Source organism: Neoarius graeffei, chromosome 8 (assembly GCF_027579695.1).
Source record: "Neoarius graeffei isolate fNeoGra1 chromosome 8, fNeoGra1.pri, whole genome shotgun sequence".
NCBI classification, from domain to species: domain Eukaryota; kingdom Metazoa; phylum Chordata; class Actinopteri; order Siluriformes; family Ariidae; genus Neoarius; species Neoarius graeffei.
In genome coordinates, this window is record NC_083576.1 from 7583844 (window position 1) to 7611756 (window position 27913).

Sequence of the window (27913 nt, forward strand, 5' to 3'; positions counted from 1 at the left end):
ATATATAATATATGTTTTCTAGAACGTAAGGGATATTTGTTGGAATGTTAGAAATCTACACAAAGCATTCGGAAATACTGAAGTAGACAGAAAAATTAATTAGCAAAATTCTATGCACCTCTGTATGATTCAGGCTCACCTCTGATTTGTTCACAGTTCCTCATTTTACAGATTATAAAAGCTTGAGCGAAGATCACAACCACACACACTGCCACCACCACTGCGAGGTAGATCACTTCAGGACAGAAAGAACACCGATCATATTAACAACTTCATAGATAGATAGATGGATAGATGGATGGATGACAGAACTTTTATTACCAACCAAATTTTGGAGAGTTCTCCAACTGTACTCGAGTCCCGTTCCCAAAAATGATCTTCCCACACATGGCCACAGCACAGTAGTAAGTTCCAGTATCATTGATGCTGAGGATGTTCTTGGAGAAGTCGTACACACAGGTGTGTGTAGAAGAGCCGCTCTCACACTGACGGCTGCTGTTGTGATGAGTGTAAATGATTTGAGGATGGGATTGTGGTGAATCAGCTCTGAACCAGAGCACTTGGTGTTCTGCTGCTCTGCTCTCAGAGAGAACCGAGCACTGCAGAGTCACTGACGCTCCTGCAGGAACCGAGTCCAACACGCCGCTCTGGATCACTGACACTTTTACATCTCCATCACCTGATCAGAGTGACAGAGACGGGGTGAGATCTCAGGCATTTTTCTGTACATTTACCAGTAAACTGTATTTCAAACAAGTTCTCAAACTGAAAGGACAAGAGTAGAAGAATCACGGCTACAGAATCGCTCGACTAAAAAGAAACAAAAAACAGTCTCGATGTGATAAAGTAAGTCAGTAAGGAATGAAAGTTTGCTTATATCATGCTTTTCACAGAGAAACATCACAAAGTGATTAACAAGAGCTATTTTACAGTACAGCATAAAAACGAAAAGAATAGATGATGAAGTTACCACCAGAGCCATGCATTTCAAAGACTTATAAAACTAACAAGCAGACAGAGTCATCTATATCCCCCACCCTGCCAGCAGATTTGTTGGAAGTTTCTATCCATTGGCTTTATCCAGCCGAGAAACCACTCCATTGTATGATAAAACTCTTTATCATGCAAACAGTAATGCTTACAGTTTCAAATTAGTGTTAATTCAGTCATAGCCGGAGTTCATAAATTCATTCCAGTGCAAGGAAATTGGTTCATTTCTGTTAAGCAGTGAAGGTGTTTTACTTGTATAACTACCATGTTCATTTCAGTCCACATGGAAGTACTGTATTGGATATAATATGAGCCCTGCTCCAATCAGCTACCACTCAACAAAAACCTGTAGAACTGCAACAAGTGCAGATACCAATCTACACATTTTCCTTTTTTTTTTCTTCTTCTTCTTTAGTATTTAAAAAAAAACATGGATTTATCACATTCAATACAATATGTGACAACCAGGGGTGAAGACTGAAAGATCTTCAGGTCTATGTCTAATGCCCCAGAGCATTATAATTAATTCCCTAATTATAATCAGTACCTTTCACGGTATCCATAAAGGTTGTATTCTTAATTAATTGAGGAAGTCATCTACCCTACTGCAGCTGTGCTTTTGTAAATGTTCATGAAATATAAAAGGTCTGAAATGTCACTTTACAAACACATCAAAACAAGTAAATGTGTGAAAAGGTAATATTGCTCAAAAATTCCTTTTCATTCATATTCAGAATGTATTTTCATAGAAACATGAAAAATTCTTCAATTTTCTCGTATCAAAAGGCACATCTACATCATTTATTAAACTATATACCAAGTTTTAAGATATTATTTGTCACATTTTTTTTCAAGTTCTGCTGCAGGAAACCAACCCTACCTCTTTACACTGACCTCAGCAGCCCATGGCATAAACCCACCGGACCTTTGGTCCAAGTGAGCTAAAAATGAAAATTTGTTACATTTCTTAGAATCAAAAGGCACATATGTATATACATTACTCAATCAACACATATTCCAACTTTCAAGAACAAACCACTCATAGTTTTCTAGTTCTGCTACGGAAACAAAACCTACCCTGAAGACTAAAATGAAATTTTCTAAAATTCCTTAGAATGAAAAGGTAAATCTACATCACCTTGTTAACATGTATACCAAGTTTCAAATCCGTATCATGAATAGTTTTGGATAGATGCTCTGGAAATGAACATTGCACTTGGAAACTAAGTCAAAATCTATTTTTATGTATATATTTGAAAAATACTTTTTTTCTTCAAAAATCCAAAATAGCAAAAGACACCAGTTCACATGTTGCTTGATATGTCTACAAAGTTTCATGAAGATATCTTCAGTAGTTTTCAAAATATGGCCCAGAAATGAAAACGTGACTGGACGGATGGACGGAACCCATTTCTATATCCCCCACCCAAACTTTGTTTGGGCGAGGGATAAAAACACAATTAATCCATAATCCACATCCCTAGTGCACTCATATTCCCCAAACACCTGTCTAAAGAGATGTCTTTCGCGATCAGCCTGTTGTTCCACTGTCTGTCCAACCAACATTTTTAAAACTCCATCTAATATTAGTCAAAGTTGGGATCGTTAAATCAAAGCAATAAAATGCTGAAAAAACGGCTTTTTACCAAAATCCTCCATCGTGCACATACTGTATCTGTGGCCACCAATGAATGAAACCCTTCACCTGGTGGATATGAGCTTTATGAGTTCTTTTCTCATTGTACTTTTGAGTCTTTAGTCCAAAATGGTTGGGTTTTTTGGACATAAAACAGAGATATAATTCACAAACTCACTGTTTTGGACCAAATTACTTCTGGTTCTCACACAGAGTCGTCAATTACAGTGAAGTTTTCAATGTTGTCCAGACTGTAAAAAATGATCTGTTGTTTTAACTTAAAGCTCGTACCCGGGCTGCCTTAAAATTTTGAGCTCACTGAAATTCATTTCGTAAATTAACACAATGAGACAAACAATTTAACTTCCGATATGAATTTCAATGAACTCAAAATTTTAAGGCAGCCCGGGTACTAACTTTTTTTTTTTAAGTTAAAACAGCAAACCATTTTTTTTACAGTGCAGTGTGGACCTCTTAAAACCTCTATAGTGAAGAATGTTTATGTTTTTAGGGATAGAACTCAATTGATCGTGATATTTGGATATCTGTAAAGCTGCCAATTGTTAAAAGTGTGATATGAATAAAATAATATCATATAATTGAATTGATTTTTTTTGTTTAAATCTGGCCATAAATTTGGTTCAATTCACTGTGACAGGGCCTTTTATTAATTAATTAATTTTTAAAAAGCTGTTTTTGAAATTAATTTATTAATTTGCAGTTTAATCACCACTAAATAATTTTTAAAAAGAAAAAAATAAATAAACATTTCCAGAATGTATTAATTTCAATTCTCACTGCCAGGGATTTTCATTCATTCATTCATTCATTCATTTTAAATAATGTGGTATTTATTTATTTATTTATTTATTTATTTATTTACAGTTTAATCACAATTTAATACTACTACTACTACTACTACTACTACTACTTCTAATAATAATAATAATAATAATAATAATATACCCTTTCCAGAATGTATTAATTTCAATTCACACTGCTGGGGATTTTATTTTATTTTTTTTACAGTTAAATCACCATGATTACCAGAGACGACCCCCCCCCCCCCCCCCCCCCCCCCGCCCCCCACTGTAACCCTAGCTGTATAGGTGAGAGGCCGAGGGCTATCGAAACAGAGTTCGGCGCCGCACCCATACGCCTTAAAGAGCTGGTTAGTACTGGGACAGGAGACTGACTGGGAAAACCAGATTCTGGTGTCAGAGGGACTTTGACTTGATGACCACAGACCAAAACAAAAACACCACAAAATAGTAATTAAATTAAAGAATTAAAAACCCTAACCCTTTCCAGAATGTATTAACTTGTTATTTATGATGGTAATTAAATATACAGTGTTCAGAAATTGAGTGTGTATTGTACAAACAGTTTTAATTTAGTTAATTACCTCTTACAGTCAAGACAGTTCCTGTGATGAACGTAGCTTTGTCCAAGTAAACTTTCCCACAGTAGTAAAATCCTCCGTCTTCTTTTGTTATATGTGAGATTGTCAGAGAAACGCCGTTCTCAGTCTGCTCCATTTTAAATCCTGACGTCTTGAACATGGGGGAAATGTTGATATCTTCATAAGCTAATTTTCTTCCCACTTTTTGAGGCATTTCTCCAAATATTTGTTTGTACCAGAACAAACTTTCACCCTTATTAGTGGCTCTAAATGAGCAGTTAAGAGTCACACGTTCTCCAGACTTCACTGAGAGAAATGATGGTTTGGAAAAATCCACAGATTGGGCTGGAGCTAGAAAATAATAAATAAATAGACAAATAAACAAACAAATTAATAATAATAATAATAATAATAATAATAATTTTATTAAAATCTCTTTAAAACTTACTGATGGTGTTCAGAGATAAGAGAAGAATCCACAGTGATGTCATCTTCAGAGGTGAAGTCACACTCAGCTCGAGCTGCTGAAAAGCTGCCGTGTTTTTGTTCTTGAGACTTTCATCTGATTGGCTGCTTCAAGTCACGAGTTAAATTTCCTTTTCAGGTAAGTTTCTATTTTTGAACCACACTAGTTCATCAGAAGCCTGTGGTTTTTGTGTGACATTTCCTCTGCATGTCCAGTGAGATGGAACTAAACCAGGTCAAAAACATCAATAAGAAGAAAACTTTTTGAAAATTAAAAGTTGAAGCATTGCTCGGCTTTTCAGTAGATCTTTGTGCACCAGAATATAATCTGTCCTGCAGTGCTCCGGAATCCAACCCTCAGATCTGACAAACCGCACTGCAAACACAGATTTCAAATCAGTGTGAGTTTAATCAGTCGTTCCTCCTGAACATCAGTCCACTCGGATCCTTGTGTTGGTCATTTTTCGTTTCATATACAGTACGGATTTTGGTCAAATGTGATCCTGACCAGTGTGAAAACATCTCATCTCATCTCATTATCTGTAGCCACTTTATCCTGTTCTACAGGATCGCAGGCAAGCTGGAGCCTATCCCAGCTGACTACGGGCGAAAGGCGGGGTACACCCTGGACAAGTCGCCAGGTCATCACAGGGCTGACACATAGACACAGACAACCATTCACACTCACATTCACACCTACGCTCAATTTAGAGTCACCAGTTAACCTAACCTGCATGTCTTTGGACTGTGGAGGAAACCGGAGCACCCGGAGGAAACCCACGCGGACACGGGGAGAACATGCAAACTCCGCACAGAAAGGCCCTCGCCAGCCACAGGGCTCGAACCCGGACCTTCTTGCTGTGAGGCGACAGCGCTAACCACTACACCACCGTGCCGCCCCGTGTGAAAACATGAAGAACATTAATGAAGATGATGCTCCATGTTAACAGCAGTTGAAGGCTTTCTGTCACCACTGAATTGTTTGACCTGCTCATGTGAGAGATTTCAAATCATTTTCATGTGGTGGGAAATTTTCTCAAAACTGCTATTTGTGGGAATTTTTTTAAATCTGAGGAATAAAACCTCCAGTTTCAAACAAGACAGATGAGGCCTTGGTGAGGTTTCAGACATTTTTACGGCAAATTGACTGTTTTTGCTCCTGCGTTTTTTAAAACTGGCTCCTTACCAACATGATCTTTACAGAACTCTAAAGCAAAGTTACACATTAAACACATTACATTAAAGGTATTTACGTATCAGATGCTCTTATCCAGAGCAACACAGAACATACAGAGCGGCCCGGGGAGCGGTTGGGGGTTCGGTGCCTTGTTCAAGAGAACTTCAGCCTTTCCTGCTGGTCCAGGGAATTGAACTGGTGACCTTTTTGTCCTGAAGCTGCTTTGCTGACCTTTAGGCCATGGCTTCCAGCATAAAAGCATTTCCACATCATTTTTGTAAAATATTATTGTGAAGGTATGAAGGTACATTACAGGATGACAAAAATGTGGTAAAACTGTTTGTTTTTGTTTTCCATCTTTTTTAGTCATGACCACAAATGATGCGTTTCCCGGATCACCTCACAGTTACGTATATATGAAGTTTGCGGAACAGTTGCGCCCTATATACTGTATCTGTGTCTAATGTGTGTGTGTGTGTGTGTGTGTGTGTATACAGTATACTATATCTACCATACATCTTAAGTCACAATCTGTCTATATTTAACAGTTATTTCATGAAATCAAGTCGTACATGAGCTGATAGCTGATGAGCCGCGTAGCACCAAGTTGCTCATAAGCCATGTACAATGAGATTGAGTGGAATAACTGTTTTATTCAATCCACTCTCACTGGATTTTGAGAAACAGAGCATTTTATTTATTTTATTTTTATTTTTTGCAAATTCAATAAATAAAAACTTTATACAAAATGTCCGACAAAATCATTTCTGCTTAGAATGTAAACAAACCGGTGAAATGACAGGAGCAATTTGTAAAAAAAAAAAAAAAGCTATAATTATAATTCTCTAAAAAAATTAAATAAAAAAAGATACGTTCATATGATCAAATACTTTTTCTCCTTATTTTGTTGCTTTTTTGTATTTTTTGTGGTTTTATTTTCGAGTCGAGTTTTTATTTCGTCCTCGGTTGATTCAGCAACACGGTCCGCCATTTTGTTTTTCTCTCCTCACGGTATATGAGCTGATATCCTAGTCATAGAGTAGCCAATCAGAGCATGTGATTGCTCATATCCAGTGAATATGGATAGAATAACTTATTTTATATTTCCTCTATACTCCTTTCTCCTTTCTTGTTTTCATTTTGTTTCTCTCCTCTCCTCTCCTCTCCTCTCCTCTCCTCTCCTCTCCTCTCCTCTCCTCTCCTCTCCTCTCGAACGTCTAATCTGCTGATATTTATTATAAATTTAAGTGAATATTGTGGTGTAATTATTTTCATTGTTCGTATTTGCACACAATCTCTCACACACAGTCACAGAATCACCATAACTGTGTTGCGTACAGGATTATGGCTGCCGTCACCAGTGTTTCCCACAACACACACTCAACCCCTTTACCAGAACACATTCACTCCAATGGAATATTTGGAATATTCCACAAATCCCATGTTCAACAGGAAGTTGGATCATTAATTTGCACAAGCAGCGCTGGCACAAATTGTTTCTCTCACTCAGGCTCTTTCTTTATTATTATTATTATTATTATTATTATTATTATTATTATTATTATTCTAACATTTTTTAGGATGCTATTTCTCCTTGAGTTTTCAACCAATGATCACCAAATTTCACATGAAGAAACCTCTGGGCTGAATTAAGCTGCTATGACTTTTGGTGCTGATCTGGATCACTGAGCCCAAATGATCCATGAAAAACAGGATTTTTTTTCAATCACTTATAACTCTGTAATTTTTCATGATTTTTTTCAATCAGTTTTTTTTAATTATTATTTTGTTCAGGGCACAACTTTTCCTCACTAAGCGTCATTCTCTATCTCTTACCGTTCCAGATCTATAGGATACAGTGACCAGACGTCCCAGTCTATAAGAGCAAGCGCAAATTACTGTGACTTTAGTCACAGTCTCTATCAAACTCAAACTTCCTGAAGATCATTCTGAAGAAAAGTCTTGTTTTGTTTTCCACCTTTATTTCGAGTCATATTGTAATATTGACTCACCAGATCACTGTGAAAACACAAACTCTTTGGCACAAGTTATAAATGACAAATAAATTATTAATTAAATCATTAGTTAATTGTTAGAGTGTTTAACATCATGCCATTATCATGGATGCTGGAGTTAAACATGTTTTTTGTGTGTATTTTCTAATTCCATGTTCAACTCTGTTACTTTCAGTGTTACTCGGTTAAAGTCAGTGAATCAAAATTGTCAGCAAAACAACAACAACAACAACAACAACAATGAGATGTTAGACATTTCTCTAACAGCTCCCGTATATTGCTTCAATTTTTCAGTCATGTGACCAGAAATGTCCTGGCTTTTGATGGTTAAAGTACGAAATGATGAAAGGATGCAACAGTAACAATGAAAAGAAAAACTGCAATCGTTTGAAATTGCTGCAGTAAATCAGAAATAAAACACTTCAGGATGTGCTGTTATAGAAATATAATCAGCTCCAGTGAGACACACTCAGGTTGTTTTATTCCTTCCATACTGTGGCTTTTCATCATTAAACTCTAAGTCTTAGAAGGACGTTGTACATCAGAATATATAATATCCTGAGGTTGGTGTTTCTTTACTCTTCCTCTTTTGGCTCTCCTCTCACTGAAATGTAAAGCAGCGTAATTCAGCTCCACAGTGTCACAGTCCTGGAGGAACAGATACGAAATTACAAAGAACAGAGATCTCAATTATTACACTTTTAGTACAAAAACTAATCTTTTGTCCTTTTATGAAGTAACGGACTCACACAAGCTGAATATTTACCTGATTTGGGGTTTTGTCCATCACAGAACTTTGTTTGAGTTTCACTGTTGAGAACAAAATGTGTTTTATGGACAGATCAGAGGACGTCTCTATAGTAAGACACACTTTTTATGTTTTATTTTATGGTCACACTTTTTGGTTCTTCATAAACAGATTTAAAATGTGTGTGTAATTGTTGAGATGGTGAAATTGTACGTGAGGAGATGTTTCTAGAACATTTCTGGAAGGAGTCTCCAGTGTGAACACTTTGTCGCAGTCAGAGGTAAAGATAAGAGGTGAGTTGTGGTATAAGAGGAATAAAACACTTCAGGAGATGATGAGGTGGGAACAGTAGCTCCGCTTCATACCATATCAGGATATCTAATGAACAGGAACTTTGGGCATTTTGTCAATTTGATGGAAGTCATGATCTGATAACTAATAAATCGTCCATTCGGTGTCCTGTATGTAATAGAAATTATATACACAATAAAGCCACAAGTATGTGGACACCTGATCATGTGGTTCTTCCTCAAGCTGTTGAAACAATATCAGAAGCACACAATTGTACAGAATGTCTTTGTGTCCTGGAGCATTACAGTTTCCCTTCACTGGAACTAAGAGATCCAAAACTGTTCCAGCATGACAATGCTCCTGTGCACAAAGCACGCTCCATGAAGACATGGAGTGGAAGAACTCGAATGTCCTGCACAAAGCCCTGACTGAACTCAACCCCACTGAACTGGAACACTGACTGCACCCCAGACCTCCTCACTCACACTCTTGTACCTGAATGAACACAAATCCCCACAGACACACTCCAAAATCGAGTGGAAAGCCTTCCAGAAGATTAGAGGTTATTATAAGAGTAAAAAGAGGACCAACTCTGTGTTAAAGCCCAGGGTTTTTAAATGTTAAACGATGGGTGCTCTGATGGGTGTGATGGTTGGGTGTCCAGATACAGTGGCGTGCACAGATAGACACGAGGTGGTGCTCAAGCACCTGCCCCTCTGCCCTCTGTCCAAAAAAGTGCCCTTTTGAATTTTTTTTTTACAGTTTACTGAGGCCAATGTCGACATGATCTTTTAGAAAAGCCGCGGCATTAAAAGCGTGTGTGAAAATAATGTCCCGATGTGTGCCTCCTCCGCACACACGCCGGACCTCTGTCTCTCTTGCTCTGTCACGTGAACAAGCGTGCAGTGCATTCAATGTGAGGTTGCAGCAGCATAGCGTCCTGGAAGCCACGGCCTTGTCGTAGCGCAGACAACACATCGGGCAGTCAGTCAGCTCTTCCCCTGCCCCACCAGCCAGCTAACACATGAATCGAGTGAAAATGTATCGTTTGCCCTCTAAGCCCAAGCTGTAATTATTTTGTCGTGAAGTAGCCCGTCGCATACAGAAACAACTGCACATGGCAGCCTTTGCCAGCTTATTTGCTCCCTTTCTATATGGAGAAACACACTGAACATTTTAAATGTAGCCTAAACCATTGAGGCAACCCCACTCTCCATCAATTCCGACCTGTTTTTATAACATGATTAAGAATATCACGTTATGCAAGTATGCACGCCGTTATGCAAATAAAGGAGAGCTCCGTTGAGCCCATTGAGTGTGTATATTTCGTTACAAATTTTAAGATGATCTCACGGAAATCTGTGAATAAACACAGTCTTGAGACTCAAGTCAGTGACGGGAAGATCAGACTTTCAGACTTTATCAGACTTTTTAAAGATGGAACTACAGAAAAATACCCAAAACTTTGATATGATTATGAACACAAGAGGAGGGTTAAATCTCAGACTTTTATAATAAGGTGTTCCACATGCGCAAAAAAGTGCCTTTTTTCCCCCCAGAGCACTTGCCCCCCAAAATGTCTGTGCACGCCACTGTCCAGATACTTTTGGCTAGTTGGTGTAATGTTAAAATATTTATATTTATAAGAATATAATAACTTTAATAAATGCCAAAATGCAGACTCACCTCTGTTTCTTCCTTTATAGGTTATGATAAAGATCAAAGCAAAGATCACAACCACACACACTCCCAAAGCTCCAGCGAGACAGATCACTACAGGATCCACGGCAGATCTCTCTGCTACACAGGAAATATCACAGGATTAAATATCGGTACAACATGCAGACATAAATAACCTGATACACTTTGAGCGATGATGTAAAGAGATAAAGTAACCAGAACATAAAACTGATGGGTTTGGAATTTCCACCACGTCCACCTTCGACCTCTGGTCATGTGGCTTCATAATACAATCGATTTCAAGTCATTAAGAAAAAGAGAGAATAAATATTTGATATGTATGTTTTGTAAAATAAATAAATATCAAAATCAATCAATCAATCAATCAATCAATCAATCAATCAATCAATCAATCAATCAATCAATCAATCAATCAATCAATAATCTTTGTGATTAGACACCATTGTGCCAGAATTTGATGGACAACTTGATAGAGATAAAGTAGATAAAATAACTCCAATTTCCTCTGAGTTACTGATAAAATCTCACACATGTTCTTACCCAACTGTACTCGAGTCCCGTTCCCAAAAATGATCTTCCCACACACGGCCACAGCGCAGTAGTAAGTTCCAGTATCATTGATGCTGAGGATGTTCTTGGAGAAGTCGTACACACAGGTGTGTGTAGAAGAGCCGCTCTCACACTGACGGCTGCTGTTGTGATGAGTGTAAATGATTTGAGGATGGGATTGTCGTGGAGCAGCTCTGAACCAGAGCACTTGGTGTTCTGCTGCTCTGCTCTCAGAGAGAACCGAGCACTGCAGAGTCACTGACGCTCCTGCAGGAACCGAGTCCAACACGCCGCTCTGCATCACTGACACTTTTACATCTCCATCACCTGTTCAGAGTGATAGAGACGGGGTGAGATCTGAGTTTGGTTCATTTTGGACTAATATCTTTATACTCGATGCAACATGCAGTTGAGATGTTTTGTTGATTAATTTTCTAGAACAGCAGCACTAAAGGTATTTCCAAATGTGGTTAAATCACATATACAGTGTAATACCTGAAAGCGCTCATTCTAATCTGAGCAAACATCAAATCACAATCTCCTGCCAATAGAGCGATCGCTTCAGTCATACAAATAGAGAAAACCTCAAAATAAAGTTCTTACCTTTCACTGATAAAAAGGTTCCTTTTCCAAAACTTGTTGAAAGTCCACAATAATACAAAAGTCCACAGTAATACAAGGCTTCATCTGATGGTTCCACATTAACAATTTTCAAATGGAAGCCCGTTTTTTCTTCTTTCTCGATGCTGAATTTTGGCGGCTTGAACTCATCTTTATATTTGGGTTCATGTTGAACTGTGACCATTAGAGAAGGCTCCTGTCCAATTTTTTGCTTGAACCAAATGATGGTTCCAGGGTTATTCTCTCGCTTTTTAAAGCAGTGCAGAGTCACGTTCTCACCAACACCAGCAGCGATCACTGGGTTCGGCTGATTGAGATCATTTATCTGTGCAGAATCTAATATAAATGATTAAAGAATGAAACATGAGCAAAAAATAAAATAAAATATTTTTTTCTTCCAGTAATTCACAGAGATTGGTGTAATATTGTGAGTAACATGAGATCACATGAGCATTAAATCTTACTGACATTATCAAGCTCAATGCAATGTGCTGAATAAACTGAATTTCCAGTGTAACCAGCGACTGGAGGTCAGAGAGGAGATGTGTAAAGTGTGTTTATGTTTGTGTTGCACAGAAATGTGTATTGCTTCTATGTTTTATCATCAAATTTCAAAGAGAAAAATCTTTCATAGGAACAATTTAAGATTTAAAAAATTCTGATTTCCCTTAAAACAGCTCTTCATCCAGACACAACCCCGTAATATTAAGATCACAGACTGTTTTTGTGTCAGTAATCCTTATTACAGCGGCACACTGATGAGCAGAAACATAATGAACCATCCACACTTACCAGTTTGATTAAAAAGCATCACTGTGATCCACATCAGTGTGATCATCTTCAGTGTGAGCTCTGTGTACAGCATGTCTCCTCTCGCTGCACTGATCGACGGTCAAACTGAGCACTGCTCACTTTGGGCAAAGACTGATGGTGTGACATCACATCACATCTCTGACATCACAGACTTCCAGGGTATTTTTTTTTTTTTTTTGAGACACAAATCTAGACTAGAAAGCAGAGCAGTAGATAGTAGACTGTGGCCCCTCCTCAAGGTATTTGAACACACGCTTCACAACTCTTTCAACATCCTCTTCAAGGATGAGGAAATGAGGCCTACAATCCTCTTTTTATTTCTGTGTTTTCATGTCAGGATATTGAGCAAATCAATTCCTGTTTGATTGAACTTTTCTCTCTTTTGCAACCCTGTGACCAATCACTATTTTTTCCCCTGTGCGTATTGTTGTTGTTGTTTATTTGTTTTTGTTTTTGCATCATAATACAGTGACTAATACTCTCATATTTAACTGAACTTTATAAAGGCAAGTTTAATAATTAAAAAAATAATGATTGTCATGAATGAGTCTTGTGATTAAATTGAGATCACATTTCTATCATTTTTAAAGACTTCAGTAAAAGTATTTCCGTTCCATCCGTTATTTACAGCGTTTATCGCTCAGGGTCGGGAGGGAAGCTGGAGCTGATCCCAGCTGACTCTGGGTGAGAGATGGGCTTCATCTTGGACAGGTCACTAATCTACTTTATCTCAGGGTTCACACAGAGAGACAGACGCCCAATCACACTCACATTCACACCTGGGGATCATTTAGAGAAGCCAGCTGACCTCAATACATGTCTTTGGACTGTGGGAGGAAACCAGAGCACCCACAGGGAACCTTCTCAGGTACGAGGAGAACGTACAAACTCCACACAGGAAGGCCGTGAGGTTCAAACCCAGAACCTTCTCGCTGTGAGGAGACAATGATAACCACTGCAGCCCTGTGACACCGAGTCCTGATATTCAATAAGAAGAGTGAAGGAGATAAAAATAAGACAGAGAATATGAGACAAAAGAAATCTATTTATTTATTTATTTATTTATTTATTATGAAATGCTGGTTCATTAGTAAATCAGTTCACTGAATAAACTGGTGAATCAAAGTAGAATATAAAAGAGAAGAACAAGTTCCTGAACTCCACCTGCTATCACGGGCCATGACATAAATATTTTAATTATAAAAGGAATGTTTTTGGTTTTTTTGTTTGTTTCCTTGCTTTTACAAATATATTTTATTGTTCAAAAATAGATTAGAGTTCTAATTCAAGGTTTTATTCTGAAGTTTTCACGATGTTTCTGAAATCTGAAGTTTCTGTATTTTCTAACTTTATCTTGCACTTTGTTTGTTGGCCGAACCTTTCTGTGATCTTTCCGTGTTCTCCTTTAATGTCTCTCTGCATTCTCCCTCTCGTAAACCACTTTGTCTGGCTAAATTAAAAGTAAATTAAATATAGTGATTATAAAGGGAAGTTGTATCTTTACCTGTGTAAATAATTAACACATCCTGCACTGTGTACATTTCATCCTGTAGATTCAGCTGCAGGTAAAATTCACGAGACTTCCTGGGGAATTAAAGCTCATGACCTTGAGGTCAACCTGAGGCCCATAAGCTTCTGCGCTTATTATTGAGATCCTCCTCCTGACATCCTTAAGGTGTTCCACACAGTGTGTCCAAAAGTATTCAGACATCTGATCATCACACCCGTATGTGTTTCACATCCCATTCCGAACCCCGGGGCATTCAGCCACAGGAGAGTGAGTGAGGTCGGGCACTGATGTTCAGCAAAAAGACCTGGCGCTCATTCAGCATTAAATTCACTCCAGAGGTGTTCAATGGGCTCTGTGCAGGACACTAGAGTTCTTCTACGCCAACTTCAGCCTTTTTTCAGCCTTACTTTGTGCACGGGGGCATTGTCAGGCTGGAACAGGTTTGGGCCTCTTAGTTCCAGTGAAGGGAAATGTTAGTGCTCCAGCAGAGAAAGGCATCCTGGACAATTCTGTGCTTCTGCCTTCCAGCAGTTTGGTGAAGAACCACATATGAAATGTGTGTGATGCTCAGCTGTCCACATACGGTACACAAAGGAGCAAAAGTATGTGGACACCCAATCATCACATTCTAGATTTATTCCCTCTTTGCTATTATAATAACCTCCACTCTTCTGGAAGGCTTTCCACTAGATTTGAGGGCGTGGCTGTGGGGATTTGTGTTCATTCAGCTACAAGAGCATCACTGAGATCAGGCACTGGTGTTGGTGAAGAGGCCTGAGGTTCAGTTCAGTGGGGTTGGGTTCAGTCAGGGCTCTGTACAGGACACTCGAGGTCTTTGGGCCTCTGAGCTCCAGTGAAGGGAAATTGTAAATCCTACAGCAGTGTACAAAGACATTCTGTACAATTGTGTGCTTCCAACTTTGTGGTAACAGTTTAGAGAAAACTACACATGGATGTGATGGGAGGGTGTCCACATACTTTTGGCCATATAGTGTATAGAGTGTCAAAGTCCAGCTGAGCATTTGTCTCTCAGTAAGGGTTCCTAGTAGCAGCACTTTCATGAAGATAAAAGCTCTTAATATTCTAAAGAACCCTTGAAAAACCCTTACAAACCTCTACAAGCTCCTTCTTCCTCGACTGATTCCTGACTTTGACCAACGACCAAAGATTTAGGAAAATCTCATCCCTCTTTTTCTGACTTATGATCATGAAGAGATGTGAGACTTTTGTGTTGATACGGCTGGAGTTTTATTCAGGTCTTAATGCGGCTCCTCCTTCACCACTCTGTGACTCGAACCAATCAAATTCTCTCTCTCTCTCTCTCTCTCTCTCTCGCTCCACCCCGGATCTCACCCATGCATGAATACAGGTTTTCTCACAAAGATGAACAAACTGGTCTTTATTTCTGTGTGTAAAGTGTGTGTGTGGTTTTGTAGCTCTGTTTATCTCTTTGCTCTTTGACACACTGCAGCTCTGAGTGTTTCATCTCTGATGGTGTTTCTGAGAAAAGCGACTCAGGCGGTCAGAGCGGCCTGCAGGTTCTCGCCTCTCAAACTTTCCACAGGATGTGCGGTTATTTTTTTCTCTCTCAGGCCACGCTGTTGTTTTTCAGATACAATACAGAATTAGAATCATCTTCATAGCCTTCATATAGATGTGTGATATTGTAACTCCTCTCTTCTAAAGCACCAGATTTCACTTTAATCTGCTCTAAACACACAGCAGCATGGTCACGGAGTTTATAAGCCGTCAGATAGAATGTTATTTACACACTCAGTTACTCAGATTCACTTCATCCTCATGATGATGATGATGAAAACATCACTGTTGTCTGTTTACACATTGTGTCACTCTGTGTGTGTGTGTGTGTGTGTGTGTGTGTGTGTAGAGGCCTTGCAGAAGGTACAACTGCAGTCAAAAGTTTACATACACTCATCATGGACATGAATGTAATAGCAATATTGAGCTTTCAATGATTTCCGTGAACAGAAAAAGAAAAGTTCAAAGAAATCACTGGAAGCCCAATATTGCCCTGTTATTCATGTCCATGATGAGGGAATGTAAACTTCTGACCACAACTGTATATGGATCAGTTTTAATTGATCACAGAGACATCAGTGTTTCTAATGAACAACTAATTGCACATTCATTCTGTATATTTATTGACATGAAGTTTATTTCATCCACATTAATTTTATAGTTCTGGTTTTACTTATCAATATTTTGTCAATTTGCAAAACTGTGTGTGTTTGCGAGGCAAAAATGTTTGTTTACTTTATTTTTGCTCATTTTATTAGTTTGCTGTTCAGTATAAATCTGTGTGCTTGGGTAAACAGGAAGGCACAGCGAGCAAAACCCACACTGACTGTTCCACACCACTCTCAGCTTTAACTTCCCACACCAGACCTGTGTGTGCATTCTGTGTGTGCTGAGGGACAGTGAAGGGGAACGAGCTTCTTATGAGGCCCAGAGCTGTGAAAATTCACATGTCCGACTTGTGCATAGAGCCGAGTGCAAAAGTTTGCATCCCTCTAGGTTTTTGGATGTGAAATATAAGAATCTGTTTTTACCATTTCAATGCAAAAATATATCTAAAGAGATAAAAAATAAATAAATAAAAGATAAGAAAGAGGTTATTAAGGGAAAATATGATGGGTATATCAGTTATTAGAGAATATTTACATAAATTACATACTGAAAAGGAAAGGTTTTTTTTTTTTCATTTATTAGTTTGTTTGTTAGTTAGTTTGTTTTAACCCTCAGTTTGGTCACCTCTCAGTCTCCACCCACCAGCCAGCAGCCGTAATCCATTATAATGCTGTTACTTTAAGGTGTTAATATTAAACACACTGCTGATGCCCAACATGTCTGTTCATGTGTGAGTGAAAAACAGACACTAAAAGTTCTCACCCCTTCATGTGTCAGGCCGAGATTCAGCAGCAGCTCAACACCCCGCCCTGAACTTCCTGATTCGAGGTTAGTGGGCGGAGCTTCTTATAATCCACCAGATCATAAACCTCAGGGCAGAAAGCTCCTTCTTCACTTGTCCTGATCTCATCAAACATCTGTAGGTGCCATTTCTCAGGAACACTCGTAGCTGTGACCTCCGTCTCTTCTTTATTCATGTTTTGTAAATACTATAAATAGGAGAACTGGGCTGATGTTCTCTCATCTCATCTCATTATCTGTAGCCACTTTATCCTGTTCTACAGGGTCGCAGGCAAGCTGGAGCCTATCCCAGCTGACTACGGGCGAAAGGCAGGGTACACCCTGGACAAGTCACCAGGTCATCACAGGGCTGACACATAGACACAGACAACCATTCACACTCACATTCACACCTACGGTCAATTTAGAGTCACCAGTTAACCTAACCTGCATGTCTTTGGACTTTGGGGGAAACCGGAGCACCCGGAGGAAACCCACGCGGACACGGGGAGAACATGCAAACTCCGCACAGAAAGGCCCTTGCTGGCCACGGGGCTCGAACCCGGACCTTCTTGCTGTGAGGTGACAGCGCTAACCACTATACCACCGTGCCGCCTGGGCTGATGTTATCATTGGAAATTTGCTGTGGTGTAAGAGGAATAAAACACTTTGGGCTGTGCTGTCATAGGAAAATAATCAACTTCGGGCTGGTAACAGTGAATCCTCTGCATGTCTGTGTACCGTACTGAGCTGGATTTCTTCTTGTCTTAAACCTGTCACTGTGTTTTCATAGTGTTATCGATACTGTATGGACAGAACACATGGACTGTCTTGTGGTTGAGTCCTGAAGGCAGGGCAAGTCCATCCATCCATCCATCCATCCATCCATCCATCCATTATCTGTAGCCGCTTATCCTGTCCTACAGGGTCACAGGCAAGCTGTCATCTTACTGCATTAGTGAAAATAGTGAAAATACAGTTTCTTATGGTAATAAAGATGGATTTGTCTTGACATCATAACTTTTTATTTACTGCAGTCCTGTGAGGAATGAGGGATCATTCTTGTTTCAGATTTTATAAGTGCATTCTTCTTCTTCCTCTTCTTCTTCTTCTTCTTCTTCTTCTTCTTCAGTCCTCTTCTGTGACTCTAACTCATCAGTTCTCACGCTCCTTAACCCTTTCCATGTCAGAGTTTTCCTCTATGAACCCTGTCACACTGCACTGCCTCCATCTAGTGACACAGCATTTCTTTTATGTTCCTTCTTCATTGTTACTTTTTGCAGCCAGGGACCACTTTCAGTTCAAAAATAAAACCATTCACTCCCCTCCCCCCTCCCACTAAGTATTGTGGTATGGTACCCACTACCACTATAAATCTTAATTTTACAATTTAAATCACTGTTACTGTCACACACCAAAGACAATGATACAGAACAGCAAGAAAATCTGGACCCCTGGAGTTTTTATTTACCATCACTGAATAGAAATTGTTGAACAGTAGCGATCAGCTCTGAGTAAACTGGCACACTTGGGATTTAAACATCAACCAGTCTGTACTATAAGAACCATTTGCTCTATTAAATGAAACGCGATACTTGGGTTCACTTTGATATCCAGTATATTATTGTGTCCTGGTCTTTGTGTCCTTTTGAGCTGCTCTGTCAGAGAAAGTCTGTTCCAGTATTGAAGAAAGAATCTTGGGGAAACTCTTTTAACCCTCTGAGCAGGTGCAGTCAGACTCAGTCAAAACAATGACATCAGGACAAACTGTACAGATATTCGACAACACATGAGAGTGTTGACATTTTGCAAGTTTGTTCATGACCCCAAATGAGGCAAAGTTATGTGAGTTTATTGATGAAAAGAAACACAGGAGGATTAAACTGCTGATTTTGTGTTGTCAGGTGCCTTGTAATGTTCTAGAATCTCAGCAGTGACTGTATCTATAGGTGCACACTGTGACAGTTCTTCAAAAGTAAATCCGTGTCTCTAAGGCCCTCTAGTGGCTGGCTGCAGTACAGTTTAAACCCCCACCCAACCCCATGTTGTGTATTTGTAGCTGACTGAGGTTCTGTGATTTATGATGATCTGGCAACCAGTGCATTGTGTCAGAAGAGTTTCAACACCACGGACAGCGACACACTTTCACTCCTCACTGCTCTTCTCTCTGATCTCAAACTCACACATTTCTGCTCTCTCTCTCTCTCTCTCTCATACTGTCACCATGACTCACACTTTTTACACTTTTCCCTTAACTTCACTATAAACTATCAACTTTATGCTTTGGACCAGGTCTTGTGCTCAAATTCCAAGCTTTTTGATGAATTTAATTAACACACTGGATGTTGATTTTACCTTCTGTTCTGTAGGGAGTTGAACTGTTCATCAACAACCTGGACTACAATATGGATGACAATCGGCTGTATGGAGTTCTTCCCATTTGGAGCCATCATCAGAGTAAAGGTCAACTACTAATCCCTCTATGCCACCAATTAGCCTAACCTGCATGTCTTTGGACTGTGGAGGAAACTGGAGCACCCGGAGGAAACCCACACAGACACGGGGAGAACATGCAAACTCCACACAAAAAAGCCCTCGTCAGCCACTGGGCTTGAACCCAGAACCTTCTTGCTGTGAGGCAACAGTGTTAACCACTACACCACCATGCTGCCTCAGTTGGAAATGATGATTCAATTAAAACATCTGAAATAGATCAGTTGTTAAAGGGACTGAAGGCTGGTGTTCAGTTATAAAGTTAATAAGCGAGGTCTAAATATGTCGAAAGGTATTCAATACACATGCTTTATAAATGGCACTAAATGTAAGTAAATTACAATAAATGAATCCATGAAAAGATTTATCTGGGCTTTAAAAGTCATTCAAGAAAGTGATTTAATTTTCTTCAGCAATTGAAAAAAAAGCAAATTTCATTCATATTTTTAGTGGCATTCCATGGTGTATATTTTATGTGGTGAGCTGCTTTTATTTATCTCATCTCATTATCTGTAGCTGCTTTATCCTGTTCTACAGGGTCGCAGGCAAGCTGGAGCCTATCCCAGCTGACTACGGGTGAAAGGCGGGGTACACCCTGGACAAGTCGCCAGGTCATCACAGGGCTGACACATAGACACAGACAACCATTCACACTCACATTCACACCTACGCTCAATTTAGAGTCACCAGTTAACCTAACCTGCATGTCTTTGGACTGTGGGGGAAACCGGAGCACCCGGAGGAAACCCACGCGGACACGGGGAGAACATGCAAACTCCACACAGAAAGGCCCTCGCCGGCCACGGGGCTCAAACCCGGACCTTCTTGCTGTGAGGCGACAGCGTTAACCACTACACCACTGTGCCGCCCCTAATAAAATATATCACGTTCAAACAAAAGTCCACATTCAGATCTACATTTTAATGTTGAACAGAGCTTTCATACTAACGTGATATAAAATTTTATTCACACACACAGGAATGCTTTGTGGCATCCAGTCTTCCTGTTTAACTGCAGCTCACCATTTTTCTCATCATTCTGGTTCACCGGGAAGTGGTGAAAACATAAACCAGGCTCAAAATGAGATGGCCTTTCAATTTCATAAAAAACAGTGAAATGTATTTCCCTCTGAAATTTGGTCATTGTGATATATGTTTATTTCTGCAATCTCTCAGAAAAATGTCAGGCCATTCTGTGGCTGGAAAGTTATTTAATTTGAGGGGCTTCCCAAGCAAATAATGTGCATGAAATTGCACAGTCAAGCAGACAGAGGAAGTCCGTGTGCACATGCGCAGGTTTACCTTCTTCTTCTTCTTGTGGGTTTTACAGCAGCTGGCATCCACAGTGTTGCATTACTGCCATCTACAGGTTTACTTTGAGTGTGCACTGACTGTTCCATCATTCTGTCACTAAATGAACAGCTGATCACACCAAAGTTCTCGCTGACTGCCGATATTTATTAGTTTGGTCCTGCGTTTCCTTTCCTACATATATAGTATAACGTCTTTTCTTCTCGCTTTCTGTTACTGTTGTCGGTCTTTCACATTTCATTTCCACACTCACGTCCTTCATTTTTCTCTCCTGTTTCAAATTTGTATCCCACGATGCCTTGTGCAAACAGGGAAAGCCCACCACGTGATGCATGATGTAGTATCTTGAATTGGGTCATGGTGAAGCAGAAAAAAATAGCGGAGAATTTCGGGCCACGTGGAGATAAATTAATTAATTGTTCTATTAAACAAAACTAATAAAATTAGAAGTCTGTGATTCAAATTCAGTAGCTGTCAGTCATTAAACAAAAATAACTGGGTGTCAGGGAAAATTATTTTCATGACCTACACTTGAAAAATGTGAAAGGCAGTCAACCTTTAATTTGTCAGACTCGAAGTCTGTTATTACATCCAAAAGCACTACAGGTCTCTGGCATTGTTCTTTTAGATGTAACTTCTATAAATTTATTTGTCAGTGTTTATGAAATTGGGCTTACTACCGTATCACTCGTGTACACTTCTACCAGTCTTTGTCAAACACAAAGCTTGCCCAGCAATATGGCCACGTAAACAAATCTACAGTTATGATGACATCACGTGAAAGGGCCCAGTAGGGCCTAAAAGAGGGCTCTGGCTGCAAAAAGTAACAAGTAATAAGACAAAAACAAATGCTGTGTCACTAGATGGAGCCAGTATGGGGTGTCAGTGTGCATAGAGGGAAACTCTGACAAGCAAAGGGTTAAAGAGAGTGAGCACTGATGAGTTTGAGTAAAGAAGAGAGTCAGAGATGAAAATGAAGAAGAAGAATTATCTTACAGAAACATTACCTCAAATAAAAAGATGGCAGAAAGAAATACAATGAGAGTGTGTTTTACCACATAGACCTCATGATGATTGGGATAAATGAGGGGATTATTTAGAGTTACTCTGGGTTTAGTCTGTGGTTACAGGGCAGGGCTGTGGCTTTAAGTCATGTCAAGATAAATCCATATCAAATTGTATTTTCAGTTTTTCAGTTCAGATAGCACAAGACAATGTGGTCTGTACATATAGATAACAATGTGAAGGGAAAAAAAAAGAAATACAGTTCAATACAGTTCAGTACAATCCACAGTGATGAAGCAGAGTTCCTGTTTCCACTCGGATGTTGATTATTTTCCTTTAAAAGCACATCCTGTTTATTTTTTTTTAAATTCCTCTTGCACCACAGCAAAGTTCCAGCATGAACAAATGTAATGTTAGTCCAGTTCTCCTATTAAGAGTTTTTTTTTTTTTCCCCCAAAACATAAATAAAGAAAAGATGGTGGTCACAAGGACAACGTTCCTGATAAATGTTCCTGAAGATGTTTGTGTCCTGCGGCGACTCGGCAGCTGATGAGTGAAAAAGTGAAAATCTTTTGATCTGGTGGATTATAAGAAGCTCCGCCCACAAGCCTCAAATCAGGAAGTTCATTGCAGGGTGCTGAGCTGCTGCTGGATCTCGGCCTGACACGTGGAGGGGGTGAAAACTTTGAGTGTCTGTTTTTCACTGAGACATGAACAGACATGTTGGGGATCAGCAGCGTGTTTAATATTAACATCTCTCAGCACGACAACTGATTTTAGCTGATGGCCTTTGGGTGGGAATTTGTGGGCCAAACTGGGGAGAAAATTTAAAAAAAATAAAAAAATTAAAAAGTGGCAAAAAAACCCTGAATATCAGTTCAGAAGTTTGCATTTCTCTTCCAGCGTGTGATATAAATCTTCTCTAATCACTGAACTGCCCGGTTTTGCCTTTAAGGCCTCTTTCTTCTGTTCTGAATAACTGGATTCTGTCAGTTAAAGGATCCTTTACTGTTGTTCATTTTCCCTTGTTTTGGATTATTTTCTTCTTGTAGGATGAATCCAAATTTTATTTTTAATTTTGGAGTTTATTTTATTTGGAAATGTGTTAAGATCCAACATATTTGCATATAATTGGTAAAACAGAGATTCAAAAACCTTAGGGGATGCAAACTTTTGCACTCGGCTCTATAAACAAGTCAGACATGTGACCTTTCACAGCTCTGGGCCTCATAAGAAGCTCGTTCCCCTTCACTGTCCCTCAGCACACACAGAATGCACACACAGGTCTGGTGTGGGAAGTTAAAGCTGAGAGTGGTGTGGAACAGTCAGTGTGGGTTTTGCTCGCTGTACCTTCCTGTTTACCCGAGCACACAGATTTATACTGAACAGCAAAACAATAAAATTAGCAAAAAAAACCCAAATCTGCCTGCAGCAAATGACACACACACACACACACACACACACACACACACACACACACACACACACACACACACAAAGCTATGTAATGTGTAAATTGACAATAATGATACAAATAAAACTCCATTTTTAAGCTCATCATCATGAGGATGAAGTGAATCTGAGTAACTGAGTGTGTAAATAACATTCTATCTGACGGCTTATAAACTCCGTGACCATGCTGCTGTGTGTTTAGAGCAGATTAAAGTGAAATCTGGTGCTTTAGAAGAGAGGAGTTACAATATCACACATCTATATGAAGGCTATGAAGATGATTCTAATTTTGCATCGTGTCTGAAAAACAACAGCGTGGTCTGAGAGAGAAAAAAAATAACCGCACATCCTGTGGAAAGTTTGAGAGGCGAGAACCTGATGGTGTTTGTGAGAAAAGCGACTCGGGCGGTCAGAGCGGCCTGCATTGTGTGAAGGAGCAAAGAGACAAACAGAGCTACAAAACCACATACACACAGACTAACACCTTACACACACGCATGCACACCCACCCACCCACACACACACATACACACACACACACACACAAACTTTGCATAACTGAAATAAAGACCACTTTGTTAATAATTCTAAAACTAAATGTAAAGATTTCTGCCTCCACTGCAGTGTGTATATTTACCCTGAATACATTTAGATTAATTTGCATAATTTGATTCAGCAAACTATTAGGAAATAATATATTTGTGTATGAAACACTGTCAAATTCACTTCAGTGACTATTTTTACTTCTATGATCATAATTCATTAAAGCACATAAAAAAATGCTTTGAAACCTGCAGCACATGCTGTAGATGATGAAAGATCATTTTAGTTTATCAGTTCTGAGTCTTTGGTATCATGGTGTTGCTGAGACGGGGTGGGTGGGGAGAGAGAGAGAGAGAGAGAGAGAGAGAGAGAGATTGTGATTGGTTAGTGTTACACAGTGCTGAAGGAGAAGCCACATTAAGGCCTGAATAAAACTCCGCCCACATCCACACAGACATCTTGCACATGTTCGTGATCATAATTCAGAAAAAAAACAACAACAGGTATTAGACATGCCTAAAGCTTAATGTATTCATTTTAATGATAAATTGTGTAAAAAGGTTACACTAATATAAATTAATATCAGTTACAGTGAAGTTATTTCAAAATCCATATTTAAGTCTATATATAGATAATAATCATTTTTCTATGAACATCTGAACACTGGCATTAAAACAAAGAGTATTGTTGTTGTTGTTGTTGTTGTTGTAGGACAATAAAAAAAAATCTGTAAATACATACTGACTGATGAAATTTGACTCGACTCACCTGGTTTTGGTCTGAACGCTGTTACTCTTGATGCTGATTGGAGCCGATTGTTCTGTGTCATTATTTTAATGGAAAGCTGAATAATACTACTTCTAACACAAGACTTTATGTGCTTGGTTCAGTTTCCCGAATAAACATTATCAAAAGAGAGAGAGAGAGAGAGAGAGAGCGAGAGGGATATTTGGGTAGGTGGAAAGAGAGAGGGAGAGAGATATGGGTAGATGGAGAGAGCAGGAGAGAGAGCAGGAGAGATATATGGGTAGATGGAGAGAGGGAGAGAGAGAGGGAGAGAGATATGGGTAGATGGAGAGAGGGAGAGAGAGAGCAGGAGAGAGATATGGGTAGATGGACAGAGGGAGAGATGGATAGAGAGAGATGGGGAGATAGATAGAGACAGAGAGAGAGAGACAGAGAGAGAGAGAGAGAGAGAGGTTGCTCACAGTCAGCAGTGGATGAGAGAACTTGTAGTGACTTCTTTAAGGCTTCTTAGGAACACTAATGGCCTTTAACTTGTTAAAATGGCTCCTAGGAACACTATTATATCATCAAAGGTACTGTACATGAACACCTCACCATCACACCCAGATGCGGTTCTTCCCCAAACTGTTACCACAACGTTTTAATCACACAATTGTACAGAATGTCTTTGTAAGCTGGAGCTTTACAATTTCCCTTCATTGGAACTAAAAGGCCCAAACCAAAGTTTGTGCTTTAACCATTTCTCTGTAGATTTACGGTACGTGCACTTCAGCTCGCTGTCTTACTGCATAACCCACTTGTGGTTAAGCTTCAGCTCACACACAGACACCCTGACATTCTCCTGTCAACTTTGATCGTGCAATACAGAACTCATCAGTTGTAAATAAATAAAGGGCGAGCCGTCCTGTAAGTTCAGTAACTTGTTCTCCTGTTTATTTGCTAAACTAATCCACTAAATAATAACGTGGAAACAGAAACTTTTTGTTGCTGAAACATTATGACCTCGATTCAAGATGATTGTTCAAATAATTGTGACGAAATTATCTTTTATCATTTTGTGCAATATATTTTCTCATCTCATCTCATTATCTCTAGCCGCTTTATCCTTCTACAGGGTCGCAGGCGAGCTGGATCCTATCCCAGCTGACTATGGGCGAAAGGCGGGGTACACCCTGGACAAGTCGCCAGGTCATCACAGGGCTGACACATAGACACAGACAACCATTCACACTCACATTCACACCTACGCTCAATTTAGAGTCACCAGTTAACCTAACCTGCATGTCTTTGGACTGTGGGGGAAACCGGAGCACCCGGAGGAAACCCACGCGGACACGGGGAGAACATGCAAACTCCACACAGAAAGGCCCTCGCCGGCCCCGGGGCTCGAACCCAGGACCTTCTTGCTGTGAGGCGACAGTGCTAACCACTACACCACCGTGCCGCCTTGCAATATATTTTAAGAATGGAATTAATATTAAACATGGTTAAACAGCCATAACAAAAAGTTACAGATTAAAAACCATTTTGTCAACCTTATTTTTAGCTTCATAAGAATAAAATACTTGATCTCTCCCATAAAGAGTCATTCGAGTCATTTGCTACAGTTATTAATCCAAGATCATTTAAAAATATATTATTGTATGGGCAGAAAAATAAAGTATGCTAAACAAATTTGCAATTGAAAAGTTCACGTCAGGCCCGAACAAATGGACTTTGCTTGAAAAGTAAGCTTCCTGATGAAAAATAACACAATTATGTTTCCCACACTGTCAGAAATAGAAGTACAGTAGGATTCCATTTCTGTCCCCCAAGGTACAGTCTGCACTTGTGTACCCTCAGGGCTCATTATTGGACCTCAAGGTAACTGTGTGTACCTTTTAAGAGGCAAAAAGGTACATCTATGTTCCCAAGCAATAAATAAAGAGTACAAATAAGTACCTTAGAAGGTACTGCCCCAGTGACAAGCCATTGTACCCCTGAAGGTATAGTAATGTACTTTATTTTCTGACAGTGCAGAACCACTGCAGCCAGTACTGTTTGTATATTTAATTCTGAGTTTGAAGTGCATTGGTGGTTCGCTTTTTGTTAACTTTCTCTTAACCAGTGGACTTCAGCACATGCCAGGTGGTGCAGCTCAGACAGCTCTGGGAAGACCAGTGGGACCTCGAATGGAGTTCAGCCATGATGGGTGATGGGTTGAGTCTGCAAGCTGCTCCCCTCAAGAAGAAGAACAACAACAACAACTTTCATCACACATATGTACACTTATGAAATTTCTTTCTGCATTTAACCCATCTGAAGCAGTGAACACACACACAAATGCACACACATGAGCAATGAGCACACACACACACACACACACACACATATCCAGAGCAGTGTGTGTGTGTGTGTGTGTGTGTGTGTGTGTGTGTGGGGGGGGGGGGGGGGGTTAGGTGTCTCACTCAAGGGCACCTCAGCCTAAGGTTAACCTAACCGTATATCTTTGAACTGTGGGGGGAAACGAGAGCACCCAGAGGAAACCCACACAGACACGGGGAGAACATGCAAACTCCACACAGAAAGGCCCCCATCAGCCACTAGGCTCGAAGCCAGAACCTTCTTGCAGTGAGGCAACAGTGCTAACCACTACACCACCATGCCTCTGTCTCCCCTTTTTTTTTTCTGGGCATGAGCAGCACCTTGGTTGGGCTCCCACAGCTCGGCACTAATAGGAGCCCAACAACAAAGCCCCCATCCACAGTTGATGGGAAGGGAAAGGGAAGGGGAATTATGTTAAGATGCTCACAGACTGTAGTTCAGCATTCAACACAATAATTCCCTCAAAGTTGAAACATTCAATCAAGTTGAAGAATCAGGGACTCAGCCCATTACTGTGTGAGTGGATCCTCAACTTCCTTTTAGATAGGCCACAAGCAGTAAGGATGGGGAACCGTGTCTCTCCCCCAATCACCCTCAGCACTGGAACCCCGAGGGCTGTGTTCTGAGCCCCCTGCTATACAACCCCAATTCCAAAAAAGTTGGGACAAAGTACAAATTGTAAATAAAAACAGAATGCAATGATGTGGAAGTTTCAAAATTCCATATTTTATTCAGAATAGAACATAGATGACATATCAAATGTTTACACTTCTCAAAAAAGTTGGGACAAGGCCATGTTTACCACTGTCAGACATCCCCTTTTCTCTTTACAACAGTCTGTAAATGTCTGGGGACTGAGGAGACAAGTTGCTCAAGTTTAGGGAAAGGAATGTTAACCCATTCTTGTCTAATGTAGGATTCTAGTTGCTCAACTGTCTTAGGTCTTTTTTGTCGTATCTTCCGTTTTATGATGCGCCAAATGTTTTCTATGGGTGAAAGATCTGGACTGCAGGCTGGCCAGTTCAGTACCCGGACCCTTCTTCTACGCAGCCATGATGCTGTAATTGATGCAGTATGTGTTTTGGCATTGTCATGTTGGAAAATGCAAGTTCTTCCCTGAAAGAGATGTCGTCTGGATGGGAGCATATGTTGC

General features: G+C 39.8%; 1 protein-coding gene across 1 annotated transcript; it reads right to left on the reverse strand.

Moving 5' to 3' along the window:
* Nucleotides 1-317: 317 nt before the first annotated feature.
* Nucleotides 318-4528, reverse strand: LOC132890338 (uncharacterized). The gene is made up of 3 exons (XM_060927149.1): nucleotides 4477-4528; nucleotides 4032-4379; nucleotides 318-679 (listed from the first exon to the last, which is right to left on the reverse strand). Exons 1-3 carry the CDS (start codon nucleotides 4517-4519, stop codon nucleotides 318-320), a joined length of 753 nt encoding a protein of 250 aa, XP_060783132.1. The 5' UTR covers nucleotides 4520-4528.
* Between the last annotated feature and the right edge of the window lie 23385 nt (nucleotides 4529-27913).